Below are 21,505 nucleotides of genomic sequence, written 5' to 3'. Positions count from 1 at the left end.
TCCTCATAGCCCTAAAGGCTGGGTTGTAGATTCTGCCTATTAGTGTCCATGGAAAAAGGAGTATTAGGAGGAACCTATGTAACGCTAATAATGCTAAATCCAGGTAGGGTGCAGTAGTGTCCAGGAACAACCCCTCATGTGAGCATCTCTAATGAAGGAGCTGGGGTTTTCCAGCGAGCATGCAGCCTCCGTGACTGTTGGTCTGCTGCTGTTCCAGCACAGACTGTGGGGACAGCCCTGGCACGTACAGATTTCTAGCTGCTAAACTGGTAGCTCCTTACTCCTGACAGTGCCACGAATGTATTTTGCTAAGAAATATGGCAGATAACAAAGTCCAAATCTAGCTAATACTTTCAGAATAGGGTTTTTCAAAAAGGGATTTAAGTTATAGTGCTACACTTCTGTGACTGTGGTGAGACAAGCAGATGGAAGGTACCAAAGAAACAGTTAAAACACTGGAATGGGGGCAACTAAGTGAGCTGGTTGCTGATAGGAAAGAGATACGTAAAGGAATCCTCAAGGTTTGACCCACTCTCCTTCCCTTTCTATAAGTAGTTTCCCTTCTCAAGTAGAAGTAGGACTAAACTCATGCTATATTGGAAAGGCAGAAAGACAGTGATTCTTCACTTAAAGCAGGAATCTGAAGTCTAGGAGGTCAGTGCTGCACTGGCACAGAAGCCTGCTCTCAAGTGGTGGAGGAGTCTCCTGTCTTGGCACAGAATCCACTACTAGGACAAACCTCATGTTGGGGCTGATTCAGCAGCAGTTAAAGACAGAACAAACTTCCACAAGTGCGTGGGAGCCCTGAACAAGGCTTTTCCTTTCCACATGAGAGGTAAATGACTTCTTTCCTCCAACCATTCACCACTGTTCCACCTCCAACGGGGGAGGATAGAGTCCAATGGATAGTTTTCCTGTTTTGTATAAAGCATCACCTGACTCTGCTCAGTGTAAAATGAGAAAAGGTCACACAGAAAGCATCAGAAATTCTGAAAGCTCTTCCCTTTACTACATCGATAGTTGCAGAAGAAAGATATGTTTCCCCTGATCATACAAGCCTTCAAGCAACTGGCCTTTGCAGCAGATGAGCTTTGCTACATGAAAGATGAAGTAAAATTTGATACTTCCTCACAAAAGGGCACATCTCCTGAGGAAAAGTAGAAACCCTATGTATAAAATACCAATGTTTGTGTGAGTGTAAAGAGCTAGAAAGGGATCAGAGCTGCCACATACAATGCTTCTTTATCTTCTCACAGAGGCTTCCATCATCACTATATCTGAATTCCTCTGTATTTTCTCTGGAGTACTTTTTGGCAGTGTGTTCTGCCTAGTTTCAAATTAAGCAACGATTCTTTTGCTTTTTATTTAGGGATAGTATTCTACAATTAATCCTAGCCAGCTTTCTCAAACAAGAAGTTCACATATCAGGAAAGTGACATAATTGTTTTCCTTTACAGTTTTTCATGACACATCCATAATTTCAGTAGAAAAATCTTGTGTTTTGCATTTACCCAAACCACATTTTTATAATCGATTTCTTAAACTTCTGCAGTGCAATTATAAGCAACTTCAAAAAATTCTATACTTCTGAACTTGTTTCCTGAGCAGCACAATCTTCAAAAATGGAATGTCATTTTGATGGCAGAGGCAGCCACCTTATTTTCACTTCTGCCTACAAAGCAGCAAGGTCCTGTAACTCCAGCATGCAATAAGTCAAGGTTTATGCCTGGAAATCTGTGGTGGTATTCAGACTTCATTTTAAATTTCAATGTCCCATTCTTCCTGTGTGCTTTGTATAAATTATCTCTTGATTTGGAGCTCACATTAATTGCATACACAAACTTCACGCACAGATAGTTATAGCAGTAATTTAAATCATGCTTAGCTTTCTTTTTCTTAAAGAAGTTTAAAAAAATAACATACAAGTTTCATCATACGACTTTTTTTCTTTCACAGAGTCTATGTGGCTAAGATGCCTATTCTGCAGCATCTATCTTAAAAAATACGCCCATCAGTAATGCTTTCTATTAAAACAAACAACCCCAAAGAATAATACTATTAACTTTTGGAAGGTTCTTTTCTCAAACAGTCGCAATATAACTTTTTTAATTCAGAGGATTTAAGTAAATTGATACATTTAATCTCTGCACCTCAGAGCTTCTCAGGGGCCGCAAAGCCTCTGACTCCAATGCTCTTTCAGAAGTAGATGGAAGTACTTGCTTATTTTGTGGATAAATACATGTTTGTGTTTCAGGAGCTGATGTCAACCAGGAGTCTGCCAAAATGCTCATCCCCTTTGTTAAAATGTTCCTAGCTGAGTGCTAGCAAAGTGTCCAGAAATTAAAAAAATCCATCTCCCAGAGTTGCAATTCTCATTAGCATTTCAGTACATAACTGGAAGCTTAATGTTCATATCTTAGAGGATGTTTCATGCTTCTCAGAGTGTACTGCATGGAGTGTACATTACTCCCTGTTAAAATATGTTTTTTCTCTCTAGTGGATGCTATCAGAAAAATAATTTAGGGAACACAATGCCACAATATGCAACTGGTAAAAATAGATCAGTCTGTGATATGACTAATAGACATACATTCTTAACATACATTGAGAAGGAAATAGAATGAATGTTTAATCCATGCCTCAGAAAAGAGGTTAAGCATGAATAAGTAGGGTCAGGAAATAAAAATCTGCTAATGAACAGCTATGGATGTCTTTTAACCTTCACCTATGTGGACTAGTGGTAGAAAGAAAGGAGAGAAACAAATAACTGGTCTGAGCTAGGCTCGTGATGACAAACAGAAGAACATGAGTCAGAAATTAATGGGAAAATGGAACAACTGTCTGTCTCAATATAACCACATGTCACATTTTGTCATGCAAGTAATGTCATTAAATCAAATTTGCAGTCAGAAGGAGATCTGAAAAATTTAATCCAGATGATCATTAGGTTATGACAAGAAGAGTATTAGTTAAAACAGAGGACATAAGGAACTCTAAAGAGAGGAGTTACTCATATATGAGAACTTACTGACATAACGGGAGGTTACTAGTCTTTCAGTGACCCATCTAGGAAACAGTATTGTGTAAAGTTTGCACAACTAATGTCGAAAAGAAAGAAACAAGTACACATTGCTTGTGACTTTATGAAGTCACTGTATGATTGAAGTACCATGAAGGAAAGACTGAGGAACAAGAAACAAAAGTGGAGCAGAATTTAGTAAGATAGTCATGCACTTGGGGAATTTCTTGGATAAACTAGGAAATGAACCACAAATGACAAAGGAAGGAAAACATTCTATTCTGCCTAAATATGAACCATCAATCTCAAAATATAATTAAAAAGGTCAACATTATTCTGGGATACACATGCAAGGTATTTCTAATCACCTGGGGTGTACACTGGCTATTTCACAGAACGTTAGAGAGCAACAACAGCAACAAGAACGTCACAATAAAACCAAAATTGAAACTGGAACCAGAGCACAGAAAGTTACTAACTCAATAGGAAAGTGGATAGGGAAGGGAAACATTTCTTTGTAAGAGACTAACAGAACTCTGCTTCTTTAGTTCAATAAAGTGAAGGCTGAGAGACTAGATATTTGGAGTCAAGAAGTAAATGGCATTTAAACTTAAAAGACAAAGTTGGCACAGGAACATAAACTGGCTATTAAAACAAATTAGCTTGGAAATTCTCAGCAGGATGCATGTTGCCAGAAAAGCTGGTTATGGAACAGATTGCCAAAGGATATTGTGGGCTCTTGCTCCAAGCTAGCTTCAGACAAGGCTTGTCGAAAGCCTTGGGTGATTGGGAGCCTGTAAAAGCACCACAGTGTCTACTTCAGCCCTGTCTCATAAGTGAACACAAGAATATTGGAGCAGACTCACTGAAGGAGGTCCTCTTGCCATCTCTCAGAATACATCAGATTCTAGAAGCTCACTGAGTTGCTGCACACTGAACTGATGATGCTATCTGTTTACCTGCTGTGGACTTGTGTGCTGAGAGATTATGGTGCTGCTCTTCCTCCATGGGATTCTCACTGTCTCTTTTTCCTTTACAGATGTTTGTGAGGCTTTAAATGTGACGGTTTCTCCAGGACCAACAGTGCGGTACTCTGAGGGAGATAATGCTACCCTTTACTGCCACATTTCTCAAAAGAGAAAGACGGACAATTTGCTGGCTGTGCGGTGGGTCTTTGCTGTGTCACCCACCCAGGAGTATCTGATGATCAAAATGACCAAATTTGGGTCTGTCCAGTATTATGGGAATTATACTCATCATTTCCATAAGCAAAGACTTCGTCTTCTTAAAGAAAAACATGGAACTATGTACAAATTTCTTATTCTAAGCCTCCAGCAAACAGATCAAGGACATTATATATGTAAAGTTCAGGAAATTGGAAAACACAGGAATAAGTGGACAGCCTGGTCAAATGGTACAGCAGCTACTGAAATAAGAGGTGAGAAATCATCGATTACAGTGCTACAGTTTTCCTTGTCCCATGATCCTTCCTTTCCTCTCTATCAAGTTCATTCATAAGACATTTGAAGTGATTTTTTAGTGTTATTTGAGACTATGAGAAGAAAAATCAAATACTCTGCTTCCTTACTTGCACATAATAATTTAAACATTATGCAGCCTGTAGTAGAAAGTAAAGAGTTGAAATTAGTAGATTAGTTGAAAACAGTTTATTTCCCTTGCGTTTTGCCAAAACAGAAGCAATTCAAACTCTTTTACACTCATGTACAGGTCTCCATAACTTTGCAAGTGAGAATGAACAACTGTCATTATTATTTAAATACAAAATAAAATAGAGAGAAATTAACTTATTTTCAAATGAATACACAGGGAGTCAAGACAGAGATAGAAGCTGTGTATTTTAGGTCTATGTTTTGTCCCTCTTGGTATGTTCATTGCGTTTAGTTCTAGTCTAGAAGCAGTTTGCAAAGAGCATTTCTAGCTTCATCATTATACCATTTATAGAGAGCCAGAAAAGAAGTAACCAGTCTGCTTGTATTGAACTTCAGATAAAGTTATGGCCAGCAACAAGTGAGGATTTTGAACTACAGATCTCAACTTGAAAACAGGCCTTTTATTTGGGGTGGTTTATCTCAAAGCTAACACCACCTGATCTGAGCTTTCAGAGATGGGTGAAACTGGATGCTGAAGAACAGACTCCTTTGTAGAGTCAGCAGTTATATTGTTAGGGCTAGCTGGCAAACAAGCCCTCTCTTGTGGTTTTACAGACAGAAAAGCTGATTTCACACAGAGCCAGCTCTGAAGATAACACTAAAAATCAAGTGGGACTGCTTGGTCTATAGGCCTGGGTATTCAAGAGGTTAATTGAGCAATCAAACAAAAACTTGTAGGAGAAGATAGTGTTCCATGAAGTTTTTGCTGTTAATGCTGATGCTAAGTTTACTGCTTTGTTTAGACCACACATGTTATTTCTGTAACTGAGAAAACCTAATCCCATTTATCTAACTAGTGTTTTGGAGAAAATGGCCCTAACTCTCTTCTGAAAACAATTTTTCTTTGAGAGAGCCCCACTAAGGACAGGCTTTTGCAGATAGATTCAAGCACATTTATGTAGAGTCTACATTGGTAGACTAAATTCAAAGCACATTTCCTCCGTACCAACTTCATTGGCATCATTCATGTTTCTCTGTCCCTTTTTGGATTATACACACAGCAGGACGACAAGTGAAACAGTAAAAAATAATCTTTGTGAGTGTGTGATCTCCTGTGGGGAGCACTCAGGTCTCATAGGATTTATAATCTATGGGAAGGACAAGAGAAACAGTGTGGAAAAAAAAGAGATAAATAATGTCTTCACTTTGATCAGCAGTGTTTAAATCTGCCTTAAGGAATCACGGCATTAACATAACATAATTAGTTGATTTTTTATGTTGATTTTAGCAGTGATAAAAGACACTAACAATCCAAAGCTGAAACTCTGTTTTAGTAACAAAGACTTGGATCAATTTTAAACAACAACAACAAAAAAACTGAACTAATTTTGTTACTGGGTCTGCAGAACTTTTCCTTCATTGAAGGAAAATTCCAAGTGTAAAACAAGTAACTTGTTCTTGACTTCCAGGTGCCCAGGGACCCTCCATGTCAGTGACTTGGGCTCCTGGACATACCACAGGAGAAAGTGCCCAGTACTAAAGTTATAGCTGAGAGAGGAGTCTTTAGGAGACGGGACAAGGATACATTAACTTCATAGAGGATTCATTAACTTCACAGTTGAAAGAATGATCAGTTTCATTTTTGATTTTTGTTGTTGCTTTCACACTTTTGTTCTTAAGTAGAGAGGAGTAAAAATGCTGGAGCCCAGCATCTCCTGAGTTCAGCCATATTGCATCGCTGGAGATCATTAAATTTCACGAGCACTGGCCCCATGTTGGGTGGCTGGAGCCAAGGCACAGTTGTTAGTCTCACAACTATGCAGGGATATGAAATTAAACTTTATTGTATGTGTGATTTAGCTCTACAGACTTCAGGCATTAGCTTGCTTATCACTCAGCAGTTATTCTTCCCTGCTGCTCCTGCTCTTGCCTAGGAACTGGCACTCCTCCTCATCCTCCTCTCCCTCTCTCTTCCTCCTTTACCCCTCCATATTGGGCTAAAATGAGAGATTCAACCACTGTCATGAAGGAACTGGTAGGAAGGGGGACCTTTGGGTCCTAGTATTCAGATAATACACTGATTATACAGGATTTGCTACACACAGGAGGGAAGGCAACTTTCCAGAGTGGTAATAAAATCTCCGGTTTCCCCAGTGGTAGCACTTGAGGTTTTCAGGGAAATTTTCTTCCAAACGCATTTTGTATTTTATACTATAATCAGTTACACTTTCTATTGCAGAGGGATTTAGTTATATTACAGCTAGACCCAAGATAGAGCAAAAGGAGCAATACAAACTGCCTAAAGCACTTGGATACTGCAATCGCACTGCTTGTGCTGTATCAACAAAGGTAACAGTGTTCAAAGACATTACAGTTACTGTCTTTTCAACCATTCTGTTCCATTTAATGTGGCTGTATTATGCACTAATTCAATATGACATCTTTTTGCTAAAGCACCTGTAAATTTCATACAAGCTTGCACATCAAGTGGACGCAGAAATACCGTTTATATTGCTCACTTGGTTCATAGAGGAAGAGGTCACTGCATAAGACAGAAAACTGCAGGAGGAACACAGAAAGAAGAGTCTTTCTGCATCTTCAAAAGCAGAAAAAGCCCAGTGCAGTTCATCACAGAGCCCTTATCAGTCACAAAGTGTAGCACCATCCCAAGTAAAATAACTTGACGGATTAAGCCTGGGACTGTTGTATCTAATGCTGTTTATTCATATGCACATTTTGTTGTTTGCTAGTGTGAATTTGTGTAAGTACATAAAGAAGTTGCAAATGTATTTTCTTGCAACATAATTCTTTGTGGACAAACACATTGGAGTTGTGAAGAAAAAAGCTGAGTTACAGGCTATATAGCTCCTTATTGTTTAGTGGTGGCAGTGAAAATATAAGTTACATATCTACCTTCTTCTTCAGGACCTGAATACATTTTTCAGACAAGATGCCTCATTTGAGTTTTCCCCTTTAGGTGTATTGACAATAAGATAGCAAACAATTTACGTAAATGAACCATTAAGCCCTGGTAGTAAACCCCACAGAAATCCACATCCTTGCGTTACCAAGAAGTGTTTCCTACTCCAGCCATGCAACATATTAAATCCAAACTATGGTGGGTGGACCTTTTCCCCTTTGCCCATCTTCTCGTTCAGGGAATCTGTTCTTTTCCTGGTCTTATCTGGTCAATATTAGCCTGAAAACAAGTTAGTAATATTCATTGTAGTACAGAAAACACCAGAAAAAAAAAAAAAGGAAAAAAAAAGAGTTTATTTGAGGAAAAAAAAGCCATTGTAAACACCTTCCTATGAGAAATCTCAGAACAATGAGTAGCCTCCAGAACAATATGCAGCACCCTCTGTCATTTACAGTCGGGTAATCCCTCAAGTACATTGTACCAAGTGCTGCACATGGCTTAGGAAGAGCAGTATGTGTTCCAAGTGGTTTATGATCCAAGAGATGAGACTGTAGAAGGACAAGTAGAAAATTAGACAGTTCAACTAAAATCCTGTTGGCATTCACAACACAAACAAGAAGAGTTGATCACAACAATCTGTCTTGTTGGAAAGTTTATGTGTGAGTTTCCTATAGGACAGATCCTGAATTCTGTTGAATATTAGTAGCTTGTGATGCTTTCTCCAAGTAAAAATGTTGCAAAATAAAAGAATGCAAGACTTTTTTTTTTTCCCCAGAATGAACAGAAGACCATTTTCCAGTGCATGTATTCTAAAACGCTTGCCAAAAATCTACTGTTGTGATGCTGAGTAGACATGTAAAATAAATATTCTGGATGAGCTTACAATCATAACTAAACAGTAGATTTCATTAGACCTGAAAGTAGTTCCATTTTCACTGAGTTGGCCCCACACATCACAATCCTGCAGGACACACCTGAACTAACTTCCTTTCCAGTAGAATACTTTTCTGTAGTGATTTGCCCTGTGAACTGCTCCTGGATGCAACCTGAAGGACATCACCATACTCCTATTGTATTAGAAGGATGGATAACAGAAGAATTCATGGATTAACATAAATGAGATCATCTAATCTGATGTCATTAAAAAAATCAGCATGCGTAAACAGTCAGGCTGAAGAGAGCAGAGAGGGGTTTGGACGGTGGTCCAGCAGTCAGAGCATTTGGATTCTAGAACTGGGTTGTACAGTTGTTATGACACTGACATTCATCCTTTTGCCCAGAGCTCTGCAGTTCTGCTTCTCTTTCAGAGAGAACAAGTCTGTGCAGAACCTGCTGCTGTTTTCCCTGTTACCCGCATTAGAACATAGCCATTCAGTCAGCCCTTTCTCTAGGCTATAAAATTGAGTTAGTATGACTTGCGTGCATGCAAACTTTCTTCTCACATGTCAGGAAAACTCCACAACATAGGCACAGGAATTTCTACAGAGAAGAACATAAACTGTTTTGCTCTCAGCAGGCAAAGGTCTTTGATATGGCAGTGACAGAGCCCTTTATATAGTTATAGTGTTTAACCTAGTCTGTTTCTGCTGCTAAGCCAAGAACACTGAGTATTAAGAAGTGTTCTGCTTCGCACCTCAGATATGCAAGTGTCCTATCTGTGTATCTCTAAAAGGTAGGATACAGAAGCCAACTTTTGAGTGAAGCAAGAAAAGAAAGAACTCACAAGCAGCATCTCACTTTGATGGATTATTTGGGTGCTGTTGTAGGAATTGCAGGGAAGAGACAATCTGTCAAAGGACATCCATGAGAAATAAGGAAGCTGGGCAAAAATCAAGGGTCTGGAAAGTCATTCCTGAGCTGGAAAGTCACTAGTGTGTTTGCAGAGATCACTTCAGTGCCAAGCATTGTCAGAGTGACTTTCCTGTTTTTAAAAAAAACCTGTGCCTAATGTGTCTTGCTAGAAGTCAGTACTCAGGAAATATTCAGAGCTGTGTCCTTCAGTAAAGCTGTCACTCTTCCAGTTTGTTTTTGTTTTTCCCTTTAGAGATGGACTACAACATTAGGAAGCTTTCTTAAATAAAACAAATTCCTACTCTTTTGAACAAAAATTGTTCAATTCCTTTCTGAGAAGTAGCCTGTTTTGGGATGGACACACAAATTATAGCCCTAGAGGTAGTAGTTCTGGGTAACTGAGAACAGAGAGTGGGAATAAAAATAGCCACATACGATTTTAATGGCAGCTCCTTCCCTGGCATACTCAGACCACCCTCACAAAGCCATTACAGATCTTACAAGTCTGTAGCCACCACTGTTCTAAAATCTAGGCTCTTTAAAGCTGTGTTTCTTTTCCCTTCACTGCATTTAACTTCTGATTGAAGAGCCACGTGCTGCATCTTTGCAGCATAAGATGACAGAAGGAATCCCATCTCACAAGCCATGTAGCCCTCGCTGGGGCTACTAAACCAGATGAGATTTGATAGGAGATATTTCAATAACACTATTTTATAATTGAAGTGTTTCATTGAAAGTTAATTATCCTGTGAGTTAAATTACTATCTGGTGCACTGATGTGTGAGGCAAAACAGACTTTACTCCAAGCAATCCCAACACCTTATGCTCTGTATTTTTAGTTCTTGTTATGTCCTCTGTTGTTTTTTTTTTCCAGTGATTTCATCAAAAACTTCTGATGATCCCACTTACAAGAAAAAACATGAAGCTTGGAAGTTTTTTGAAGGTAAAGATGCATCTAACTGCTGCTGGTTGCATACAAGATGTTAGCGTGGCCCAACACTGCAGTACAGCTGAAACGCTCCCATTGGGCCTGATTTTGCACACTGTACAAACTCAGGCTGTGCCTCAGAAGGCATCCCAGAGAGTATCAGCTGCTAGAAAAATGAGAATTGAAGGTTCCAGTTCCTTATGCTTTTATTACAGTCAACGCTGGAATACTCTGTGCCTGGCTCATTGTGAAATACAAATGCAGACCCTTACTCAGAGCGGTGCTGGACATATCTGAAGAGGTACTCAGCACTGTGTGTTCCCACTGGCCTTAGAAATGCTTAAAGCTCCCTGGAGTTTCAAGGCAAGCAGTATTTTCTCTGTAGATTATCAAACATCTGTTCCAAGATATTTGGAAATCCAGAACGTACACTCAGCTGGGATTCCCTCCTCCTCCTCTCACTGCCAACACCAATGCAGCAGCCCGGTATTCACAGCCATGCTGCTCTGCTGCACACCAGTCTCTGCTCGCACCATTCCATGGGGAGCCTTGCTGTTTAAACCACAACTTACAGACACTATTGTTCTGTGTATGGGGGATACACTGAAAACAAAGCACAGAGCTGTAGGTCAGGGGGTCTTGTTCCAGCAGTGCTATTTTCTGCAATAACACTTGACCTCTGAAGCTTGGTTTCCTGTCTGTAAAGCAGGAAAGAAGCCAGTATACTTTGCTAAGGGCAAAGTTTGAAGACATTAATGGGTAAAGCATCCTTGAAGTGCGTTATTTAGAATTCTAGTAAAAGCAGAATAAGTCATCAAAGCCTTCTGCTTCTGAACAAAATACTCCGTCTTGATGTGCCATGGTAGAACTCCTGGCCCTTCAGGTGAGAATGTGCTATGGAAAATGACTGAAAGCCATAAAGGGAGTCTGATGCTGTAGATTGAAAAATAAAGAAAACATATAGACAACAATTTCAAACCAGTACTGCAACCGAAAAAATAATTGCAGACTTCCTTCCTTCCTTCTTCCTCACTCAGCACTCCCACATCTCTCCCTAGTGCCACTTTTAAACAGTATTTTCTTTTTTTTTATTTTAAAATCAGTACAGCTGTTTAAACTGGGAAATAATCCAGCTGAAGTTGCTCTGTTTTTTGTTAGCCCCACCAAAACCAAAACAAAACCAAACCACCACCACTACAACAAGAAAATTAAACAAAGAAACCAAACCAGCTCTCTTCTTCCCAAAAGCGAGCCCTCATCAATGCACTTATTACTGTTCATGGAGACTTCATCCAAATTTTAAGCTGAGTAGGATATTGTATGAAAATTTCAGGAGAGTTAATTACTTCTGAACAGTTACCCTAATTCTTTCAGGCCATGCTCTATTTCAGTCTTGTTGACTGAAACATTTTTTGTCTTGTCAGCATGAAACATACAGCTGCAGCACTGAGCCTCCCCTGTGCTTGCCTTTCAGATCTGTATGTGTACGCAGTGTTTGTGTGCTCAATAGGAATCATCAGTGTTCTCCTTTTTACACTCGTCATTCTCTGTCAGTCACTTCTGAACAAGAGGAGATGCACAGGTGAGTAAAATATCCTTCCTTGCTGGCTGCAAAACCCATACCAAAGAGGGAGAGGGGAGAAGGAGTGTGGAGAAAATGCAGGAAAGGAAAATATTTCCTTACTTCGAATTTAAATGAAAGCTGTATATATATGTATACATACATACATACATGTACATAGGTAGGAAAGACCACTTTATTACTGTCAGAAAAAAAATTGGATTCCTCCACAGGTTAATTAGAACAAAGGCATTTTGCTCCCTTTGAATAGCTATTTCACTTTAAATTTGAACTGGACTTTGCAAAACCTTTCCACTTTTCATAAACATGAGCTGGAGGCTGTTAAGACTTCCTTCAAAGGAGACTTAAGTGCTGCTGCACTATTCAATTGCATTTTGACAAGATCTAGCTAAAATTGTGAAGGAATGGCGTTTCTGCAGACATGTTTAGAGGTTTTCTTTTATTCCATTTCCTCATCCCTACCTGTCTGGATGTCAACATACTTGGGAAAATGAGGGTTGTTATTAGCACTCATTTGTAGTGTGCTTTGAACCTAAAGTATCATTTTGTTATTCAGATGTGCATTTTTACTATAGTCTTCCAAGACAAAGGACTACTATTTCATTTTTTTTCCCCAGAGACAGTTTTTTAAAGAGGCTAAGCCTGCCTGAAAGCAGCCCTGTTAGAATCAGAATTGCTACTTCAGATCCGCGGAGTAACCAGTGGCAGCTCTGCTTTCATTTCTGTTTCAGAATGGTGTGTTTTAGAGACCTCACATTGGCAGAATTGAAAGAACAAAGGGCCATTTCCAAACAGAAGCTCTGACAAAAAGAGTTTGGTTAGTGATTTGCCCTGTTAATGACAGAAGAGAATCATGACTCGTTGCTTCTTCAGCACATCACACGTACCACAGAGGAATATGTGAGTCAGATACACGAGGGAGAAGACACGTAAACCAGAGCACTGATTTCTACAGAAGCCCTTGCCTGACCACAGCTATATTTCAGGCTGCAGGTCCGATTTCCCGGTAGTACACTCAGTACTGTAACTCAAGTTCTGTTCAAACCCAGCAATAGTGCTTGCCAAAGAGGAAGAAATAAGATCAGTGTTATTCTTCCTACCCTGTTAAGTGATGACAAAGGTTTTGTGCCAAGGGAGTACCCACAGTTAAGTGTGTTGGTCATGGTGAGTCACCTTGCAGCCACAAGCACCGATTTATCTTTTTTTTTTTTTCCTCTAGCCAACATTGGGCTAGATTTTGTTTCTGCTTATGTTTATTCACTCTGGCATAAGTGAATGAGCAGCATGGAGAATATCTTTCTTCACAATGAGCCAACAGAAGCTAAATATAAAAGTACTATAGAGTACAAAAAGTATGTACAAGAGGGAAAAAGCAATTTCTTCTGAGCTGCTAAATTATTTTGTCCCTACTCTAATATCTGAAAAATAGCACACAACCAAAATTTATTTAGATTTTGAGCACTGTCCAGAAAACACTGGCAGCATTAAATGTGGTTCCAATGGAAATGTAACAATAAAATTTAGCAGATATGGACTCAGTATTCAACACCTACATATATAGCAAATATATGTATATATATACACACTCAGTATTCAACATATATAGATACATACATATATATAGCCTTTCACCCAGGGCAACCTGGTCAGATATTTTCCAGACCATTAAGCAGCAGAGAATGAAAACAGCAGTGCGGTCTCATTCAGACAGTTAGAATAAGGCATCTCTCCTCAAAAAGTGTTACCTTACCTTCTTTCCATCCTTGTCACTCTGTACCCCCATCTTCCTCCAACATGGTGAAGCATGGTGAAGGCTTCCATCACCTTCCTCCTCTTTCAAGAGAAGCCTGGCTCTGCAGTTTTCCTCAAAACTATGTCAGGGGCCTAGGACAACCAAACTACCTCCTTGCCCCACCTGCTGGGTGTATTTCCATTAGGGTTTCTCTCTGACTGTCTCCAGTCACTCTCTCAGGGGAACACACCTGAAACAAAGCATGAACACACCTACAGTTCTCCTCCAATCTCCCCCCACCTTCTCTCCAAGTTCCTCACAGTTTCTCAGTCCCAACATCAGAAAAATAATCACCCACCCCAGGCAGACAGCCCTTGGGCTTTGGTAGAAGTCTGTTCTTCACAGTCCTTGGATCAAAAGATGAGAGCTTTTGCTCTAGGGCAGAATAAAGTCATGCATACCTAGCAATTGTCAAATGCATTCCAACAGTGTAAATGGTATCTCTTGATGGATCAGACCTACTGTCCTAACTGTACACCTGAAGAAGATAGCAGAGATAGATGGAAATCCTGTCTTAGCTAGCCTAGACACAGAGACTTGGCTCTGGTGTGTTAGCCCCAGTTCTCAGTGCTCTCAGTTCCCTTTTCCTTTAGGTCTGAAATACAGCCCAGAAGGGACTATGCAGCTTCCTTAGGATAGGACAATTGAGGTAAGAAAGTGTGAAAAATTCTGTGCACAGAAGAGAGTAATTTGGTAAGAATTGAAAAAATTAAGAGACAGTGTTTGTGTGTGTCTATGTTGCATTACACAGGGTGCACCCTTTTTTTCTTTCTGAGAAATAAGTTGGCCCAGGTTAACCAGCAGAACCAGAGGCTCTCCTCCTGCCTGCCTTTCTCTGTGCTTAGCACATGACCCAGCTTGGGCAGAGCACAGAAACCACAAAGCCACAGAAGAGCATCTCAATAACCCTGGCTCCTGAAAGGCTGCAGGAGGGAAGCTGCCCTTGCTCCGGGCTACTGATTCAAAGCAGTATGAAGCAGATGGATTTAAGCAGTTCACACACATGAGCTGTCAGAGGTGGGTCTGGCTGGTCTAGACCTCCAGTTCGATCCTAGGAGGCAACCCCTGTATGCCTGAGGCTGCAGCTTAGCCTGCATTATGAATGGCAGTGGCTCCTGTGGCAGAATGGTTTATTTTGGGCTTCTGGAAATAAATAGAGGCACCATAAGGGAAGTCTTCAAAGTAAAATTACTGGCCTGCTGTGCTTTTCCTAAGCAAGCCGTCCCTTGGCTGGGCTGACCACTGGAATGTGAGCTGCCCAGTAGTTCCACAGCAGATTGTTTCTGTTATTTGATACATTTACCTCTCCCAAACACAGCTTTGAGACAGACAGCACTTTAATCCGCTATATACGGTGCTGATTGGCTGCTCTCCCACTGTGACCACTTGACACCTCTGCAGTCCCAGGAGCACTGGTCTACCTGCAGTGTCCATTTGTAACTTACAAACTGTGTTGGTGGGAAGCCACATTTTCTCTCTTTCTTTTCTTTAACAGTGAAGCATTACCTGGTGAAATGCCCCCAGAACAGGTAAGAGATTACTGTTCTCTTTACAATAACCAAGGCACCAGTTCCTTCTTGGTTTTGCTGTGTGTCAACCCTACCCAAAGCAGGTGATGGGAGCTTTAAGGCCTCTTCCAACCTAAGCCATTCTATGATTCTTTTCTTCCATGAGTAAAGCTTTCTGAAGTGTCTGCTTTAGTGGAAAGCTTTTCCTTTACAGTTTGAATTGCCTTTTGCAGAAGCCTGCTTTGATCCTGTATGGCCTTCCAGGGTTTCCCAGCACCTCACCAGATGTCAATGGCTTAAGCCGTCCTCCTACACAAAGCATACCACAATGTGACCAAATAAATCCTGCATACATAACTTGGACTGGGGCTCAAATCAGATTTTCTAGGCCCACACTCTGTTCCCAGCTGAAGACTCCAAGGGATGGGAAAACTCTATTTCTGTTGCAGTCATTAATCACTTTAAATAGTACTGACTGCCAAGTTTTCAATTGCACGGTGCTATAAAACTGATTTCCAACGTATGAGCTTCTTAAGATATAAACTGTGCTGGACCAGCAGAAAGATGGCAAATATTTTTTACAAACAAAAAAGATTAAAGAGTGATGCCTCATAATAATGGGAAAGAACAGCTGTTTCCCAGTTTTCAGTGACAAAAAACGTGTGTTCCTAGCATTATAGTTTAAATCCAGAATCGCTTGGTATCACAGACGCTATTTCTCATAGTATCTTTTTAGCAAACTGATTCTGTGCCAAGTATAGCATGTCCTAGATCCTCAACTAGGGTAATTTTTAGTGCTGTCTCATGAGATAATGGCTTTATTCAATCTAACCAACACTCAGATGTAAGCAAAGTAAAAAAAAAGGCTACAGAGAGTTCAGGAGAGGTCAGTACAAACTGAAGCTTTCATGTTATTCATTGAAGATCTTTGTTCTATGACCCTAACCAGCCATTGCGCCACACCAAAAATGTACAGACAGCTCAGCAGTTTTCATTTCTCCCTAGAAGTGTGCTGACTTCAGGGCTTTGAAATTAAGTGCCTATGAATGTGTTATCAGTATCATGATTTTTGTTCTGTTTCACTCTTAGGACCTTTTATTTTTCACTCTCTACTCCAAACATGAACCATCAATTTCTTTAAACACATTAGGACTGTTCTTGTACCTAAATTTGTAAATGGTATTAGACACACTATGATCCATATCTAATGCAAAACATTTGTTTCCATTTATTCCTAGCCAAGGGTGCACTTCAAGGCATCACAAAACCTGAATTCCAAGCAGATCTCATATTATGGCTCATCCAGATGTGTCACTGCTGTAGGTAAACCAACTGAAAGGAAAGAGATGCAGTTGTGTGAGCTGGCATTGGGCACTGTTCAATTCTAGCTAGGTGCCACCAGTGCACCTTCAGTGCTAAGGCCAGGCAGTGACAGTTTAGAAGTTCACAGACAATTTGAAGTGATAGAGGATATGAGAGGTGTAACATAGCCTCATCTATCTGCATTGCAGGTAGAACTTCACCTGCTATTCTCTAAAAGTATTTGCTAGCATGTCTTGGAACTTAATTCCAAACATTTGAATTCTTAATTTAAAACATTCAGACTTGCAACCCAGGTCAAACTGATGAACATATTTGCATGAGATTCCTGCCAGTCACAAGGGTTCAGCCTAGACTAGAGAGGCTTAGCTCCAACTCCCCTAGCAATATTTCAAGTTGTGAAAGCAGTGAGAATCCAGTTTCAAAATTACACGACTAGTCTGGTGTCTAAGAACTGTCAGCACTCCTGCTGCAGTAATACCTAAGCATCTTAAAATATTTCATGTTTTGATATCATAATGATAGCTTCACTTAATTGTAAACTGAAGCTAAGTGATGTGAGCCCCAGGACTCACAAAATAGCCTCAGCAGAAAAGACAATTAAATCCAGATTTCCTGAGTGGAACAAAGCAAATGTTTGGGCTTTGGCTTACTATTTGACCAAGAACAAATTAAGGGAAAAAAATGAGTTAACCCAAACCCATTTATTTCCCACATTTTAAAAATAAAAAACTAAATAAAAAGCATGGTTATTTTGGGTTTTCCAAACCACTTAATTCTATTTTCTGAGGTTTTCTTTAAATATCCTCTTTCTTTAAATATCCTCCTTCTTATTATCTGCCTTGTTATTGGATCATTTTGCCAGTGTTCAGATAAAGAAACCCTCAGGAGGTGTAACTTTGAAAATGGGATTTTTTTTCCTGCCCTTTATTTATTTGTTTTGGCCTGAGCTCTCCTCCAGTCCTTCTGCCACTGCTCTTCCAGAGACAATTCAAGGTACAAAAAGCATTCATTTCACCAAGCCATTCATCCCAGTGCCTTGGTCCCACACCACCAATCTGACAGTGTAGGAGCAAGTTCTGCCACACTGAACCAGAACCAAGTATCCAACTCCCAGGCACCTTCCCACACAGCCGTCTGTGTGAATCCACCTGTGCTGCCCAGGGAGGTGGTGGAGTCGCCATCCCTGGAGGTTCTCAAGAAGAGGCACTGATGGACATGTTTAGTGGGCATGGAGGTGACGAGTTCACAGTTGGATGAGATGGCCTTAGTGGTCCTTTCCAACCTCTATGATAACCCTTGTCAGATCGTTGACAAGAGGGAATAGCTGACCAAGACAGCCAGAGGAATAGTCCCACATCTTAAGGGTAGCAAGGCACCAAACGGGAGCAGTTTTCCAGCTCTTGACATAGTGTACTCCACAATTACCAGCCACAACCTCCAAGGAAATCACAGTCCTGGTGACACAGCTCTCAGCAACCTTCCACAGGCTTTCTTCTCCCCAAACTCCTGTCTCTTTCTCACTCTAAAAGCTCATTAGATCCTTCAAGAAACGCAGGTGACTGTTGAAATAGAAGCTGGGAGGCCAGAGAAGGAGCTGGAGATAAAAAGTAACTTTCTTCCTTAAGGCAGAACAAGACAAGTTCACAAAGACACAGTGTTTCAGAGCCAAGGAGTCTTTTCTGAGCCTCCTTGTTTGGCTCGAGGAGCTCAGTTAGGAGACAGCAAGCACAATTATTGTCTCGTTCAGAATCAGTTAACCCTGTACAGACCTGGCACTTACAAGAAAAGTGTAGGCCATAAATGCATTATTCTGTAGCTTCACATTTTCAGCAGCCAAACAGGAATAACGAATGCAATGAAGTGACACTGAGCCTTTTCATATATTGTGCTAAAAGCAGCAGTATTAGAACAGTAGTATCTTTAAGCTGTACGTCTGCCTTAATGAACAAAAACACCAAACAAAAAGTGACTTCCCTCCCCATTTTGATGCTCTCTGTCCTTTGCAGTTTGCTGTGTTTGAGCAATGGAGCTGGGCAGGACAGCTTCATTTGCTGCTGGTTTAAAACAATTCAACATCTTGATTTTAATAGAGGAACAAATGGTTGTTGTGGGATAGGTTCACAGTTATGCAGGCAGACTTTAAAATTACTTTAATGCAACCCTCAGTTTACATAATTGATGTGATTTGTTTATAAGTTATGAAAATATTTTACCTCTTAAATATTTTTTTAAGAAATTTGGAAGAAAACTTATGCTTTAGAGTGAATACGAGGAACAGAATTCAGCAAAATCAGCAAACCAGAGGCTTTTTAATTGACACAAGCATAAATCCAGAGTGATTTCACCAATGATAGTGATATTCATTTGGATTTACAGCTGTGCAGAATTGTAATGCCTGTTATTTTGTTATTCTTGTGTGGGCAATAGATGAGACATCCCAACTTTCATTAAGACTTTGGCCCTGTCTGAATATTTAATTCTATTAATAAAAAGAGAATGTTTCATTATGCAAAAGAACCTGGAGAGGAACAGCATCTTGGGACAAATGACTTAAAATTCAGAGAATTCAGTACTGTCTGTATTATCGCTGTGGAGAACCTGACAGGGTCCCACTGCGTGGTGTAATACACCAGCACAGGCCAGGACCATCCCCACAGCCATCCTGCATCACTACCATTATTGTAGGTAACTTCTTGGATATAAGGAAGAAAGCTTTTACAATAACAGTGGTGAGGTATTAGCACAGGTTGCCCAGAGAGATGGTAGACCAAGCCCCATCCCTGGAGACATCCAAGGTCAGGCTGGATGGGACTCTGAACACCTGATCTCACTGTAGGTGTCCCTGTTCATTGCACAGGAGTTGGACCAGGTGGCGTCCTTTCTGACTCTAACAGTTCTATGATTCTGTTTCACATTAGTTGCAAGCTAGCATGTAGTGACAGAATCAAATAATTGCAACCTGACTGTGTATCCAAGCCCCTCAATATTCAAAGCAGGGTTCTATTGTCTCAGACTTTGGGATGTACATTTGATACTTGGACTAGATGATCTTAGTGGCCTTTTCCAACTTCACGGCTGAAGAAACGCAAGAAATTGCAATGTCCTCTCAGAGGCTTTTCAGTATATCCCCAGGTCAGAATCCAAGTTGTTTGGTTGAGACTTGCAAAAGTGAAAGGCAGTTATGTCTTCTTGCATGAATGCACTGGCACTATTTGTCCCTGAACTGCCTTCACTTGTCCCTCTGCATTGCAGCTCAGGGGAGACTGTGACCAGTGTGACAAGCTTGTCCCCTCTGCAGCCCAAGAAGGTGAAGAAAAGGAAAGAGAAAGCAGAGCTGCCACCAGCCATCCCAGAAAAAGGTATGAGAATGGAGATGCAGAGAGAGTTCAAAACTGGGCACACCAAGGAGGGAGTTGTGCTTGTGGTGACAGGGCTCTGCCAGTAGTAGGTAGGGAAAGGAACTGGAGGATTTCTGTGTATTATATCACAAGTGACCAGCTCTCAAGAGCTGTGTTGACCCTGGCTTCTGCATACAAACAGCATCTTTTGCATATCAGATCTTTGAATCTTACATTTTTTTTCCAATTCATAAGCCCAGTGCTTCATTGTAAAGTAAGTTATCTGAAATATAGCTCTTATACAAATGTAAGTACAGGTATTTATTTACTCCCAATCCACTATACATCTCTGATTTATAAATTGTTAATGCATATGCTAAAAAATGACAGTGAATTACAGTAACTTGAAATGACCCCTTAATATTTATTTCCACAGCTCCAATACCCAATATTCCTAAGCCCAAGCTCTTGAAACCTCAAAGAAAATTGATCCTGGTAGGTAATTTTCTGTGACATTTTCTCCATATTTTTCTCTCTCAATGTGATTGCTGTAATGTTGCCAAAACTCCAGGTTCAGAAAAAGCAAGTTGGCTTAAAAATCACAAAAATGTTTTTTTTTTTTATACAGTAACACTTACTGGCACTGCTGCCTGGAAAGCTATGGGTGTCCCATCTCTGGAGACATTCAAAGCTGGGCCCTGACCTGGTGGGAAGCACTAAACCCATGGCTGGATGATCTTTAAGATTCCTTCCAACCCAACCATTCTGTAATTCTATGACTTTATAAAGTGATGAATTATTTTGGCTCTTTTCATTCTGAGCACTAGGTTACACTGGATTATATTTTTCCACTTTCTTGCAGTTGTTGTGCCTACAGATTTAGCTTGTTCTTAAATGAAACTTGCTATTGATTCTCACGTGCTGCTGGGAGCTGGTGCTCGGGAGAATGTCTGTTTTCAGCAGATAATAGTTGTGCTGCCTTCGTGACTTTTCAAGTCAGAAAGAGGGGGACTGGATTCTGCCCCATAGTGGTGTAAGTCAGCAATAGCTGAAGGGATGAAATGTATGCTTGCAGCTCGTAATAAGGTAGAAGAAATCTTAGATCTGCTTTCTAGTGGGCGTGACTTTCTGTTTATAAACACCTGTGGATATTTGCTAGCCAAATCAGCTAGATGAGCAGGTGTAACATAGCAGCACCTGGCCCAGACAGCTGGGGTAGCAGAGACAGCTTTATAGCAGTTATTTCAGCTGCATCTATGGCCAGGCCTCTGCAGGGCTCCCTATGGACTCAATAGACTGAGGTGAGTTGGAGCAGGAGCCCAGCTCTACATTTTTGGGGATACTTTCTCCCTTTGCTGGCAATGGAGAGGGTGATTAACTCCCTGACTTCAGCACTTGGGTGGATGTGGGTGCCTAAAGTTATGTTGTGTGAGTAACCCAAATGCCTCTGCAATGGGCTCACTTTCAGGTGAGGATTGGGAGCCTTCCCACCAATTGTCACAGAATATTCCCTGTCCTTTTATGCATGGTCAGGGCACAGCCTGGCTACCTTGGCACAAGGCATTTTTTTAATCCTCAAAAATCTCTCAGATTTTAAACTTTCCATCCACTTTGGGGTGAAAAAAAATTGCCATCCTGCCAAATGTCTGCAGGATAAGAGATTGCTTTCCTTCCAGCTGTAATGATTGCACAGC

At 40.5% G+C, this 21,505-nt stretch overlaps 1 protein-coding gene across 1 annotated transcript in view; it reads left to right on the top strand.

Moving 5' to 3' along the window:
• VSTM4 (V-set and transmembrane domain containing 4) overlaps window positions 1–21,505 on the top strand; it is a 32,370-nt gene that overhangs the window by 1,148 nt on the left and 9,717 nt on the right. Inside the window, exons 2-7 of the mRNA XM_048946123.1 lie at window positions 4,059–4,457; window positions 10,215–10,283; window positions 11,743–11,850; window positions 15,138–15,171; window positions 19,726–19,832; window positions 20,248–20,306. Coding sequence (XP_048802080.1) covers window positions 4,059–4,457; window positions 10,215–10,283; window positions 11,743–11,850; window positions 15,138–15,171; window positions 19,726–19,832; window positions 20,248–20,306 — 776 coding nt within the window. The remainder of the gene's footprint in view (window positions 1–4,058; window positions 4,458–10,214; window positions 10,284–11,742; window positions 11,851–15,137; window positions 15,172–19,725; window positions 19,833–20,247; window positions 20,307–21,505) is intronic.

This window comes from Lagopus muta, chromosome 5, assembly GCF_023343835.1.
Source record: "Lagopus muta isolate bLagMut1 chromosome 5, bLagMut1 primary, whole genome shotgun sequence".
Taxonomy (NCBI): domain Eukaryota; kingdom Metazoa; phylum Chordata; class Aves; order Galliformes; family Phasianidae; genus Lagopus; species Lagopus muta.
This window is presented reverse-complemented; position numbering and strand designations above follow the sequence as displayed.